This window comes from Sarcophilus harrisii, chromosome 2 (genome assembly GCF_902635505.1).
Source record: "Sarcophilus harrisii chromosome 2, mSarHar1.11, whole genome shotgun sequence".
In the NCBI taxonomy this organism is placed as follows: domain Eukaryota; kingdom Metazoa; phylum Chordata; class Mammalia; order Dasyuromorphia; family Dasyuridae; genus Sarcophilus; species Sarcophilus harrisii.
Genome location: NC_045427.1, coordinates 355446307 through 355460186, shown reverse-complemented (window position 1 = coordinate 355460186; position 13880 = coordinate 355446307). Strand labels below are relative to the sequence as shown.

General features: G+C 37.9%; 1 protein-coding gene across 2 annotated transcripts in view; it reads left to right on the top strand.

The window, feature by feature from the left end:
* Positions 1-13880, top strand: part of TRMT61A (tRNA methyltransferase 61A) — a 51393-nt gene that overhangs the window by 23260 nt on the left and 14253 nt on the right. For both annotated transcript variants that reach the window (XM_031953189.1, XM_031953190.1), the window contains exon 3: positions 7084-7350. In XM_031953189.1, the coding sequence (XP_031809049.1) occupies positions 7084-7350 (267 nt within the window). The remainder of the gene's footprint in view (positions 1-7083; positions 7351-13880) is intronic.

The following is a 13880-nucleotide window of genomic DNA, read 5'->3' as shown; positions in this document are numbered from 1 at the left end:
CAAATAACAACTTTTTTGTTACCACAAAAAGAGTTGCTATAAATATTTTTTGTACAAAGAAGTCATTTTCCTTGTTTTCTGATCTCTTTGGAATTCAGAACTAGTAGTGGTATTCTTAGATCAAAGGTTATACATAGTTTTATAAGGCTTTGGACATAGTTCTAAATTGTTCCCCACAATGGCTGGATCAGTTCACAATTCCACCAACAGTCCATCAGTGTCCCTATTTTTCCACATCTCCTCCAGCATATGTCATTTTCCTTTTCTGTCATGTAGGCAATATGATAACAATAAGTATGAGATGGTCTCTCAAGAGTTAGTTTGCATTTCTCTGGCTATTATTGATTTGGAACTGAATTAGTGACCTTTCATTGGCCCGATGGGAATCTCCCTATGAGACTTTGCATTCTAAGAAGTATCAAGAGTATTGTTCTCCTTGGTCTCACCCAAGCCATCTGGCATAGAGCTCCCCACAGTGGAGGTCTCAGAAAATAGAAGAATTTGTTGCTGTTTAGTCAAATCACTCTGTCCATGACTCCATTTGGGGTTTTGGCAGAGATCCTGGAGTGATTTGTCATTGCCTTCTCCAGCTCATTTTACAGATGAGGAAGCTGAGGTAAACTGATTTAAGTGGCTTACCCAGGGAAACACAGATAGTGTCTGAAGTCAAATTTGAGCTCAGGTCTTCTGGACTCCAGGCCTAGAACTCTGTGCATTATGGTGCCATCTAGCCACCCTGTGCAGTGAGTACTTAACAGACCTGGCTTTGAATCCTAGCTCTATCATTTCCTGTGACCTTGAGTAGATTGTTTCTGTATGAGCCTCAGTTTCTTTTTCTTTTTTTTAATTGAAGCTTGTTATTTTCAAAATATATACAAGGATAATTTTTTGCCATTGACCTTTGCAAAACCTTGTGTTCCAAATTTCTCCCTCTCTCCATCCTAGATGGAAATTAATCCACTATATATTAAACATGGTAAAAATATATATGTAAATTGAATATAGGCATACATATTTATACAATTATCTTGCTACACAAGAAAAATCAGATCAAAAAGGGAAAAAAATAAAAGAAAATAAAATTCATAGCTTTAAATTTTTCCAAATAACATGCAAATATAGTTTTCACAAAAGAAAACTATCTTTGTAAAACTTTGTGTTCCAAATTTCTCCTTTCCCAAGATAACATGCAATCTGATACAGGTTAAGCATGTACAGTTTTTCTAAACATGTTTCCTATTTGTTATGCTATGCAAGAAAAATCAGATCAAAAAGGAAAAAGTCACAAGAAAGAAAAAAAAACAAGCCAACAAATAACAACAAAAGGTGAAAATCCACATTCAAATGAGATAATATTTATAAGCTCAGTACAGTAGCTAGCACACATTAGGCCCTTTCTCCCCCTTTTACCTCCCCCCCCCCCAATTTCTCTTGCCTTAGAAACTTCAGCTACTTGCTCAAAAGGTCAGAGGTGAGATTTGAACTCAGGTCTTCTTAACTTTGAGGTCTCCTGCCTATCAGCTGTTTTAGACTTCTGCTTCAAACTGACACCATAGGAATGCAAAATTGGGGATTGCAAGAGTAGTTTCATCAAGACCAGATCAAATCAAACTAAACCCATTTGCTTTTTTCAAAAATCAGGTTATTAGATTAGGCTTGGGGATGCTGAACCAAGGTATAGTTAGGCTGGATTTCAAAAGCCTGGCTTGCTATCTTTCTAGACCTGAAGATGCAGCTTAAGTGATGGCACATTCAGGGAGAATGGAATGGGTTGAAAGGGCTGACCCAAATGATCCTTAATGTTGATTAATTGATTCTGCTAGGAAGGAGGTCTTTAGTCCAGTATGCCCTTGGTCTTGTCTTAGGTAACAATATCAGTGTCAAAAGTATCAGATTTACAGATGCCCAGAGCTGAAGGAATAGCTAACGTGTTGATGACTTGAGTCAGGATCCAAAAAGATTTCAAAAGGTTAGAACTAATCTTGGCTTTTACTTCTTTACTTATTAGCCATCTCTGAGAATTTTATAAAATGACCATACACAATTCATACATACATATATAATGCATGTATGACTATATGTAATATAAATGTATATCCATATCACATCTGTGCTCCCAGACATAATACATATGCATGAATACATACCTATACAGTATGTTCATATATCTTATACATCTAGTACATGTATGTATACACATATAATGTATTTGTGGGTACTATGCCTGTTTATATATAATATGTATTTGGGAGTATGGAAGAATAGTGATTTCTGGCTTTTAGTGAGCTGTGCCAAATGGACTTTTTTTGTAAACTACAAAGCCCTGGGGAAAGCCCTTGAAGAAACAATGAAAGGATCTCCCTAAGGGCTGCCTTGTGAAAAAGGGATTAACCCCTCCTCTGTGTAGTCCTGGGGATTAGAGAAGGAGCCCTGGGTAGAAGATGTAGAGAGGAAGCTGTCAGGACCAATTTAGCACAATCCAGGAGTGGAAGAGGCTGATTTGGGAGGAGGTAAACAGCTTGCATGTTGTAGAGGGATGTAAGTAAAAACTACTTTTCTTGGATTTTTTTTATTATTATTATTTTTAGAGAGGAATCCTATTCATTTTGGAGGGGATGACTTCCGAGGTCCCTTCCAATTCAGAGATTGTGTGCTCTTATTAAGTCCTTTAAAAATGTTTCTCTCTTGGCATTGGACATCAGAGATGCCATTCTGTTGGCATTTTCCACTTGCTCTCTGGATATTCCAGTTGTTGACCCCTTCCAGAGATCAATCCTTTTGGCCTTGGTCTAGGAGTAAAATGAGATGAAATTCTAGACTGGCTCTTTTGTTCCTTGAGTGGCCCTAATACAAAGCCTGGAGCCAGGGCTGGAATTTCAGTCCCAGCCCCCATTGTGCAGAGTGGGGAAATTCTGCCCTTGATTCCCCCCTCCCATTCCCCTAGCACATGCCGACAGTGCTGCCCCTCCCCCCAACTCCTGGTGTCTTCTGTAGCGTTCCATCTGTCTCTCCTTCTGTTGGCAGGGAGGGCCTGCTGGGACTGGAGGCCAGGAGGCAGACTATGGCTGGCAGAGATCGGTGCGGGGGGGCTTCTCCCCATCCCACAATTATCCACATACATGCCCCTTTGCCATTGCTCTCTCATCCTATCTCCCCATTCTATCTCTGCTAGACTCCTAGATGGGGCTCCAGTGTTCCCACATCTGCCCCCAAGCAGTTGAAGTCAGTTTCTAATTTTTTAGGTTTTTGAACTACAAGAGATCTTAGACATACTTAAGATACCTTCATATAAAGCCTTCCTTTATGTTATACCTCATAGGATTTAGCATGGGAAGAAACCTTGGAGAAAGATGGAGTCTATCCCCTTCATTTGGAAGATGGGGAAACTGAGGCCCAGGGAAGTGAGGGACTCCAGTTCCAAATCCATTGTTTTCTAGTCTGTCTGCTAGCCACGAGTCTCTCTCCACTGTGATCTATCCAAGCACTGAGCTGTCATCAAATCAATCTGACCACAAAACACCTTTGTTCAGAAATTCCAGCTTCAGTATCAAATCAAATTTTCTGTTTGACTTCAGAGTCCTTCCTAATCTGGTCCCTCCCTACTTTCCAGTTTTCTTACATCATACTTCCTCCCAAGGACACAGGCCTGTTGCTGTTTCTCACAAGAGATATTCTTTTTTCTGATTCTGAGCATTTTTCTAACTTCTCAATGCTTAGAAATTCTTCCTCATCTCTGCCTCCTGGCTTCTTTCAAATCTCAGTTTCTATAAGAAGACTTCCTACTGAATGGATGTCCATCAGTTGGAGAATGGCTGAATAAATTGTGGTATATGAATATTATGGAATATTACTGTTCTGTAAGAAATGACCAACAGGATAATTTCAGAAAGGCCTGGAGAGACTTACACGAACTGATGCTGAGTGAAATGAGCAGGACCAGGAGATCATTATATACTTCAACAACAATACTATATGATGACCAGTTCTGATGGATCAGGCCATCCTCAGCAACGAGATCAACCAAATCATTTCTAATGGAGCAGTAATGAACTGAACCAGCTATGCCCAGAAAAAGAACTCTGGGAGATGACTAAAAACCATTACATTGAATTCCCAATCCCTATATTTATGCACACCTGCATTTTTGATTTCCTTCACAAGCTAATTGTACAATAATTCAGAGTCTGATTCTTTTTGTACAGCAAAATAATGTTTTGGTCATGTATACTTATTGTGTATCTAAGTTATATTTTAATATATTTAACATCTACTGGTCATCCTGACATTTAGGGGCGGGGGTGGGGGGGGTAAGAGGTGAAAAATTGGAACAAGAGGTTTGGCAATTGTTAATGCTGTAAAGTTACCCATGTATATATCCTGTAAATAAAAGGCTATTAAATAAAAAAAGAAGAAGAAGAAGAAGAAGACTTCCTGACCCTCTTAAATCTAGTGCCTTCCATTTATTGATCATCTCCAGTTTTATGTATGATTCAATCATAAGAATCCCTTGGTTGTTGTCTTTCCATTAAGCTTCCATGTCCTGGATGATACTACAGGATAGGTTTAATGGTTTTTTCCTTTCTTTGTATCATATATCACTTAACACTATCCCACCATTCTGTGGGGCCTTTTTCTTTTTTCTTTTTCTTTTTTTCACTTTTTAAGGCAACTGGATTTAAGTGACTTGCCTAGGGTCACACAGCTAGGAAGAGTTATGTGTCTGAGGTCCGATTTGAACTCAGGTCCTCCTCACTTCAGGGCTGGTGCTCTATCTACTGTGCTACCTAGCTGTCCCATGGACCTTTTTCTTTAATAAATGATATCTCTTAATTGAATTTTGTTTTAGAGGAGGAAAAAAGAAAACCCTCTGCCCAAAACTTTTTCTATGGAATGGAGGATAAGGCAGGATTTAGTAGGATCTCCAGGGTAACAGTTGTGATTTTACCTCCTGCTTGAACTCTAAGTTTGACTTTCAGAACTGACAGTTAACTAGGTATGAGACCTGTATTTATTCTGATATTTACTCTGTCTCCTATAAATTAAGAATAACTTGCTCAACAGAAGAGTTGTGAGGAAACCAACTTGTAAACCTTTAAGTGCTAATAGATTTGAACTGTTAATTATTGCTTTTTATTACCCAGCCTGAAATTTCCACTGTAGTTATCGTCATAAAAGATGCTATGTAGATATTTGCTTAATTGGATTTATAAGAAACAATGTAATGTGATGGAAAAAGCCACAGAGAAATCAGAAGACCTAGGACTGAGGATTGGCTTTGCATTTAATAGCTATGTGACTGCTTCAGTCATTCAATCTCTCTGAGATTTTGTGAAATGAAGTCATAATTGCAATTTTCTGTATAGTCAGCTTTTTAAAAATTATGTTATAGGAATATCTGTTTTATTCCATAAATTAAAAACAGAATAATATTTTTTGTTGAAGCATATCTATTTTTTAAAATGTATTTTATTTGAAAAAAACAACAAAAGGAATTCAAAACAAAATAAAAGAAGATTGTTTTGTACTCGGCAGAACATTAGGGACGATTCAAAATATATAATAACAAATGATCATATCAAGAAAGTATATGTAGTGTAGACAAAGTACTATATTAAATGGCGTAAGGATCCTATCTCCATAGCCTATTGTGGGGACAAAGCTTTCTAAGCCTCTGAAGCTTTATAGAAAGAGAACTGCCAATTAAATAGAAAACCTTCAATCTCAATTAAGTGTTCTCACATAGATAATGCTTTAAAATTTATGAAATATCTTAATGTTCACAAAATTTTTCCTATTCCCTTTCTTAATACAACCTAGAGAAGGAGCTGATCCAGTGGTTATGTCTCCATTATATAGATGAGAAAATTGACTCATATAAGTGACTTAGCTAAGTGCAAAGAAATTGGCCTGGGGATTATTGGGAATTTTTTACATGAATTCTTGTGCAAGTTTCCCAATTACGCTTTCAAACTTCAATAATTCAGTGTGCCTTCCTAATAGCAAACATAGTTTGAGAATCAATGATTGGTCTTATGCCAATCTAGAGCCCAGATTGCCAGGCCTTTACTGTATTTTAAGGCTCTGTGCTTAGTCTGTCCTTCAGAATTTGAGAGAGAGCAAAAGGAAAGATTACTTATTCTCTCCCCAAGACTCCTAATAAGAATTTGTTCCTGGTGTGAACAGAGCCAGCAATTCTGGAAGGCCATTTGGAACTATTCCCAAAAAGCTAACCATACCCTTTGACCCAGCAATACCACTACTAGGTCTACATCCCAAAGGGATCAAAGAAAGAGGCAAAGGACCCATTTGTACAAAGTTATTTATAGCAGCTTTGTTTGCATGGAAAAAAAGTCCAAAACCAAGTGGAGTAGCTGAACAAGTTATGTGTATGAATGTAATAACTAGTACATTCATACAGTAATGTGTGCTGTGAGAAATGATGAAGGAGATGGTTTAGGAAAACCTGGGGAAACTTCTATGAACTGATGTAGACTGAAGTGAGAAAGCTAGGAGAACAATTTATACATAACAGCAACATTGTAAAGATTATCAGCTTTGCACGTGTAGAATTGACTTGGAAATTATTGGGAATTTTAATATATGCATTTTTGATTTTTCCCAGTTATGCTTCCAATTTTAAATAATTCAGTGTGCCTTTTTCAGAGCAAACATAATTTAAAAACAACTGCTTAAATGATGATGCTGGTCATCCCATGACCAACTATAATTCCAGAAGACTCACGATGAGCCATGTTCCTACCTCCTGATAAAGAGCTGATGAATTCTGAGTACAGATTGAGACTTTTTTTTTTTTTTTGACATAGCCAGTGCAGCAATTTGTTTAGCTTGATTGTTCAGGTTTATTCTAGAATTTTTTCTTCTTCCTTCCCTCTTTTCCTTCCTTTCCTCCCTGCTTCCCTCTTTCCCTCCCTCCCTCTTTCCTCTCCTTCCTTCCTTCCATAGAAAAGAAAAAAAAAGTCTTTGTTTTTAAAAATAATTTTTTGAAAGGAATACATGGGTGGCCCCATGGCATATCACAGTAACAACCAAATGAATGAATTGGCTTCCTGCTCTGTGTCCCAGGTACAGGGAGTGGCTCCCTATCCCATGCCATTATCCGGACAGTGGCTCCTACTGGGCATCTGCACACAGTGGAGTTTCACCAGCAGCGAGCTCAAAAGGCAGAGGAGGAATTCCGGGAGCACCGAGTAGACCGCTGGGTGACCGTGAGGAACCAGGATGTGTGTAAGAATGGCTTCGGTGTGTCCCATGTGGCCGATGCCGTCTTCCTTGACATCCCCTCACCCTGGGAAGCCATTGGCCATGCCAAAGACGCCCTGAAGGTTGAAGGTGAGTTATAGACTGTTGGCTTCATGATACGAGAATATAGGGGGCAGCCAGCTGGTGAAGTAGGTAGAGCACTGGTCTTAAAGTCAGAAGGACCTGAGTTCAAATCCAGTCTCTTAATAGCCGAGTGACTCTGGAAAATTCATTTAAACTCAATTGAGCTCCTCACCATCAAAAACAAAAAAGTAAAATAAGCAAAAAGCTGTGTGTATGCGGGTTAGTTTGTATCTGTTATTATGTGTGACTTACAGGGCAGTAAGTACGCGAGTGTGTCCCCTTTGTATCTCTGTTTCTCACTTAAAGTAGGGTCATAACTACTCTGAAGTATATTGGTGCTGATGAGCCCAGCAGAGGCCGTTTCTTTGGAAGAGGAAGAGAGAACATATTAGGAAATGACAAAGCAGCACATAGGTGTGCAACATAGAAAGAGGAGGCAGGAGGCTTTGGAAAACTTCCTCTCTTTGGGCTTCAGTTCCTCCATCTGTAAAACTGGAATACTAGACTCTTGGAGTGTTACCTATTTGCTTCAATACCATGAAGTCTTCCTGGATTTTCTCCCCCACTGAAAATGATCTTTCCCTCCTCAAATTTTTCTTGGGTACTTTATCTATCATATTGTGTATACATCTTATCCTTCCTATTAGACCATCAACAACTTTATGCTAAGATCCATGGCTGGACAAGTAGGTAGAAAGATAGATAGACAAATTGTTATGAGAATTTTCGGGCTCCTTACTCACTAGCATCCAAATGAGCCCAGTACAGGTTATAGACAGATAGGTAAACTAACTGCTGTAGCTCATTTATCTCTGTATGTTTATCTGTCTATGTCATATACCACCATCTTATACTATACGTGTACCATGGTGTATATATATATATATATACCATGTAATAGACCATGTATGTCACAATTCTGCAAATGATGTGTGTGTGTGTGTGCGCTTGTGCAATCTCTCCTCCTAAGCTGTATAACAGAGGAACAAAGGGAGACATATTTGGTACAATACACAGTGATTTTGGTAAGAGTAGGTATGGCCCAGAATGCAGGAAAAGTACTTATTAAAACAAAAAGATACTTAAATTGTTACAAAGGAAAGAATATGTCCTTGTTAGAATAGCCATTTACACAGAGCTAAGAAAACTTGTACTTTTTTTTTTTTTAAATCATTTTAGCATTTGAGAACCTCCTGCTACAGTTTTTTATCAGAAGGAGATAACTTCTTGGGATATTTAGATTCTTTTGTCTTTTGTAGCCTCAAAGAGATTATGGGGGAAGGAAGATATTGAAAAATAGCTTGCTGAGATGTTACTTGGCAAAACAAAACAAAACCCGGTAAATACAGAACAAAATAAATACAGTTCTTAATAGATTATTTTTCACTCTTGACAAATCCTTTTTCAACACATAGATAGAGCATTTATTAATTGCTTACTATGTAACAGGCATTGTACCAAGTACAAGATGTAAATACAAAGAGGCAAGATAATTCCTGCCCTCAGTAAGCTTGTATTCTAATGGAGGAAGACCACACATTGTGGAATTTTGAAATAGGGGACTAAAATAGACCCATTAATGCTGTTGGAAAGTGGGTTAGAGGCAAATACAGAACAAAATAGATATAGTTCTTAATAGATTACTTTTCATTCTAAACAAATCTTCTTTCAACAGATAGATAGACAGGTAGATAGAACATAATTGTTTACTGTAACAGGCATTTTACCAAGCACAAGATGCAAATACAAAGAGGCAAGATAATTTCTGCCCTCAAGAAGCTTGCATCCTGGAATTTTGAGATAGAGAACCAAAACAGACTCATTTGCTAATGCAAAGTGGGTTAGAGGTCTGGATTCCAGCAGGGTAGGACAAAAACTCACTTATCAAAACTAGGGGACCCCTGGGAAGAATTTCTATTGAGAGGAAGTTGAGGTTGAAGAGGATGACCAGAGGAGCAGTCGTATAGTGAGGAGATAGTCAGAAGTGATAGCACATAGAGCCTGCTCTCAAGGACTTCAGAGCTTGTCTTTTGTATCTATGTGTGGACTTATCTTCCTTAATAGACTGTGAACTCCCAGAGATCTGGGGCCATTCTCATTCTTCTGTCTCTCCTAGAGTATAGAACACTGGACTCGGAATGGGCATTAGAGAATTAATTATCTGTGGATGCCTTCTTTTCCTCTGTTCCTTCCCTTCCTGGGGAGAGCCACTTACTCATATGACTATCACTGCCCTTTGCAGCATTTACTAATGACCTTCAAGCACAGCCCAGCCCCTGAGTCCCCCTTGGCTTTCAGATACAAGATAATAGAACCCTGCAGAAGGAATGGGAAGTAGACTGAGTATGGATGCTTGGCCATGGTCCTGGAGCTAATTTCCCTTCCTCCTTTAGGAGGATTGACTGCAATTATAAGGTTGCTGCTGTCTAGACAAAATCTTCTCCCCAGAAGGCTTTAAGAGAAGCTGTTTCTAATCACGAAGGCAATTTTGTTTACCTCATCTCCCATCCCTGGAAGTCCCTTCTGTGGCTGCTTTGTCCCCAACAGAGCAAACTCAACAGAGGATAAAACCGTGAAGTGGAGACAGCACCAGACTAAAGGGTGGGAGACTTGGGACTTAGTCCTGGCTCTCCCTCTGAGTTGCTCCCTCAACCCTGCTGAGTTGTGATCTTGGCAAAGACGAAGGGATGGACCTTCAACTTCAAGGACTTTCAGACAACTATCTGAACTAGAAGCTTCTCTGCAGTAGGAAGGGCTCAGACGGTCTGGATTTGCATCCAGCTCTACTTCTTGCTGTGTCTTCACTTAGTCTGTTTCTTCTTGAGAGTCGGGGAAGATTAGACTAGGTGACCTCTGAGGTCTTTTCCAGTTTTAAATCCTTTGATTCCTCAAGTGGGCTTCTGGCCTGTGCCTAAAGACTTCCAGTGATGGGCAGCTCATTACATAACCAAGCAGTCTCTTCTACTTTTGGATAGCTATAACAATTAAAAAATTTGTCCTCCAATAAGAGGAATTCCAATAGTCTTATAATAGAGGGAACCATCTGCACCCAGAGAGAAGACTGGGAACTGAGTGTAGATCACAACATAGTATTTTTGTTCTTGTTTGCTTGCATTTTGTTTTCTTTCTCTTTTTTTTTTTCCCCCCCTTTTTGATCTGATTTTTCTTGTGTAGCATAATTGTGGGAATATGTAGAGAAGAAGTACATGTGTTTAACATATTGGATTACTTGCCATCTGGGAAAGGGAGGGAAAAAAATTGGAACACAAGTTTTTACAAGGGTGAATGTTGAAAATGATCTATGCACATGTTTTGAAAATAAAAAGCTTTAATAAAAAAAAGAAAAAAAAATTGTCCTCATGAGAAACCCAATTTTATTCGCTCCCTCTCTCCCCTCCCTCCTCGACCCCCAGCAATTTCTACCCATTTTATTCTTCCTTTAGGAACAAAGCATGAAAGTCTAATCTTCTTTATTTGTGACAGCCCTCCTAATACTGGAAGACAGCTATTTGATCTCCCCTATGTCTTCTGTCTTCTCTAGGCTAAACATCCCTAGAGCCTTTGTCTGATCTTTGCATGACATAGCCTCCAGTCTTCTCTTTTGGAGGCAGTTTGCTAATGTCATTCATTCCTAAATGTAGTACCTGGAGACAACCACAGTATTCTTTTTCTTTTTTTAATGAGGCAAGTGACTTGTCTAGGGTCACACAGCTAGTATGTGTCTGAGGCCAGATTTGAACTCTAGGGCCAGTGCACTGCATTTAGCAGCCTCAACTACAGTATTCCAGGTGGTGTCTAATTAGGCCAGAGGAAAGGGACACTATTATCTTCCTCCTTCTGTATGTTGTGCCTCAGTTAAATCACTCTCCCCTGGACTTCAGTTATCTCCTTTTCAAACAGAGGTAATGACATCGACAATTCAAATTTTGATGTAAGTTTTTAGTTTCTAAAGAGCTTTACTTATGTTATCTCATTGGACCTTCGCAATAGCCCTGTTAGGGAGTAGTTGAAATGTTTTCTCTATTTTTGAAGTGAAAACAAAGTATGACATATTTCTTCCTACCTTGCCTCCCTTATGAGGGCATTTTGAAACTCAGATAAAATGGTAGGTGTAAGACATTATGGCTATGGGGCATCTAGGTGGGGTAGTGGATCACTGGCCCTGGAGTCAATCAGATTGGCTGTGTGATCCTGGACAAGTTACTTAACCCCTATTGCTTAACCCCTAAAAAAAGACATTAATGATTATCTCATTGAGGGAAACCTCAAGATGATATTACAGATGCCCATCTAAACTAATGAGGTGGGAGGGGGAAGGGCAAGAGAGTATTTTAGCGCTGGGAAATCAGGGATCTTAGAACCTATTTACCCTCCTTTCTTATTTATTATAAAGTTAACATCAACAAACACATAAACAAGCACCAGAATTGGCAAACTTTTACTATTTACAGTTTGGCTTGACAAATGTGGAAATTAATTTAAAAATCTCTTTGTATCATATTCATAAATTATATTTTTGATGTAGCAAACACTTCTCAACAAACATCCACCAAAAAATCCTTTGCAAAAAACATTCCTAGCAAAATGGTTAGTTTATTGATTGCTCACAGGAGGGATATCTTCTGTAATTTTGACAACATGCTATCAACATTGATCATTGTAATTTCTCTGAGACTGGGTGGTATAGTGGAATAGATCGTTAAACTTAGAATTAGGAAGACTTGGGTTCAAATAACCCTAATAATAAATAAATAATTTGAATAAATAGCTATGTGAAGCTAAACAAATCAATGGTGCCTCAGTTTCCTCATTTTTAAAATGAAAAGATTAGACTTGGTGGTCTCTCAGGTCCTTCCAGCTCTAAATCTATTTTGTTTTCATTTAAGGCCATTGGGTCCACCCCCTTGGTAAGCTTCAGAGAAGTGTTGGACTTAAAGTCTCTGACCCTAGAGTCAGTGTTCTTTCCATTGTCCCATATCTCTTCCCAGAATTTTATCATTTCTTCACACAGATTTTATTTATGTTGCTTTAGATATAGCATATATTGTTCCTTTTCATTATATAACAGTCTTCCCACATTTCTCTGAATCTTTCATATTCATTTGTTTCTTAGCTTGGTAATATTCCATGGCATTCATATCCCATCATTTGTTTAACTCTTCCTCAATTGTTGGGCACATATTTTTGTTTCTAGTTTTTGTTATTACAGATAAAGCTGCAATGAACATTTTTTGTGCATGAGTCTTTTCATGTTGTTGGTAATCTCCTTGGGATGTATAATCCCAGTAGTAGATGCTCTGGGTCAAAGGGTATGGACAATTTAGTAACTTTTCTTGCATAATTCCAAATTGTTTCTTAGTACTACTGAACCAATTCACAGTACTACCAATAGAATTAATGTGACTTTTTTCCCACAGCTCTTCTGATAAGAGTTTTCCTCCTTCCTTCCTTCCTTCCTTCCTTCCTTCCTTCCTTCCTTCCTTCCTTCCTTCTTTTCTTCCTTCTTATTTCCCTTTATGTCCTTTCTCTACAATAGTAATAATTATTTTTATTAATAAAGAAGTTTAAATTACATATAAAACCTAGATTATTATATATTATTATTGAAAGACAATAGGGCATAGTGATACCATAGAAATGAATAACAAGCCTCAGGGTCATAGGAATTAATCAACAAGAATTTATCTAATACATACTTATAGGTATTATGTTACAGGTTATAGGTATTATGCTAAGTGTAGGAGATACAAAGACAAATGCAAGACAGTCCCTGCCTTCAAGAAGCTTATATTCTAAAGTGAGACAACCTGTAAGGCATTGTTGGCTGGGAAGAAGTTTGGGGAGACTAGGAAAGACCTTTATTTTAAAGAAAGAGGTTCTTGAGCTGATCTTTAAAAAAAAATTTTTTTTCACTGAACCAAAATGTATTTTTTCTCTCTTCTACTTTTTCTCCATTGAAAAAAAGAAAAAGAAAACCCTTGTTACAAATATGTATAACAAGGAAAACAATTCTCAAATTCTATCCCTTCTCGTGTCTGGAGGTGGACAATATGGTAATGGTGTTCTTTTAGCATCTTTTCATACTTGATGAAAGTGACACATTAACTTCAGGGCTGTTTTTAATTTGAATTTGTCTGCTTATTAGTGATTTTGAGCATTTTTAGGTTGTTATTGATAGTATTTCTTTTTTTGAAAATTGTCCTGGTGTCTGGATTGCTTATCTGTTGAGAAGGAGTGATTAATTTTATGTGTTTGTATTAATTTCCTAGATAATTTAAATGTCAGACTTTTATCAGAGGAGTAATTTAATACAAATGTTCTTCCTTAGTCTGCATACCTTCTTTTGGTTTTTTGCTGCACTGATTTTATTTGTACTGAAAAATTTTATATAATTGAGATTTTTGTCTTTCATGATCCTGTATCTGGCAAGGAATTGTATTTTAGTTTAGTTCAGGAAGCATTTGTTAAGCATCTGAGGATACAAGGATATAAACAAAATATTCTTTGCCCTCAAGGAACTTACATTCTACTGGGGG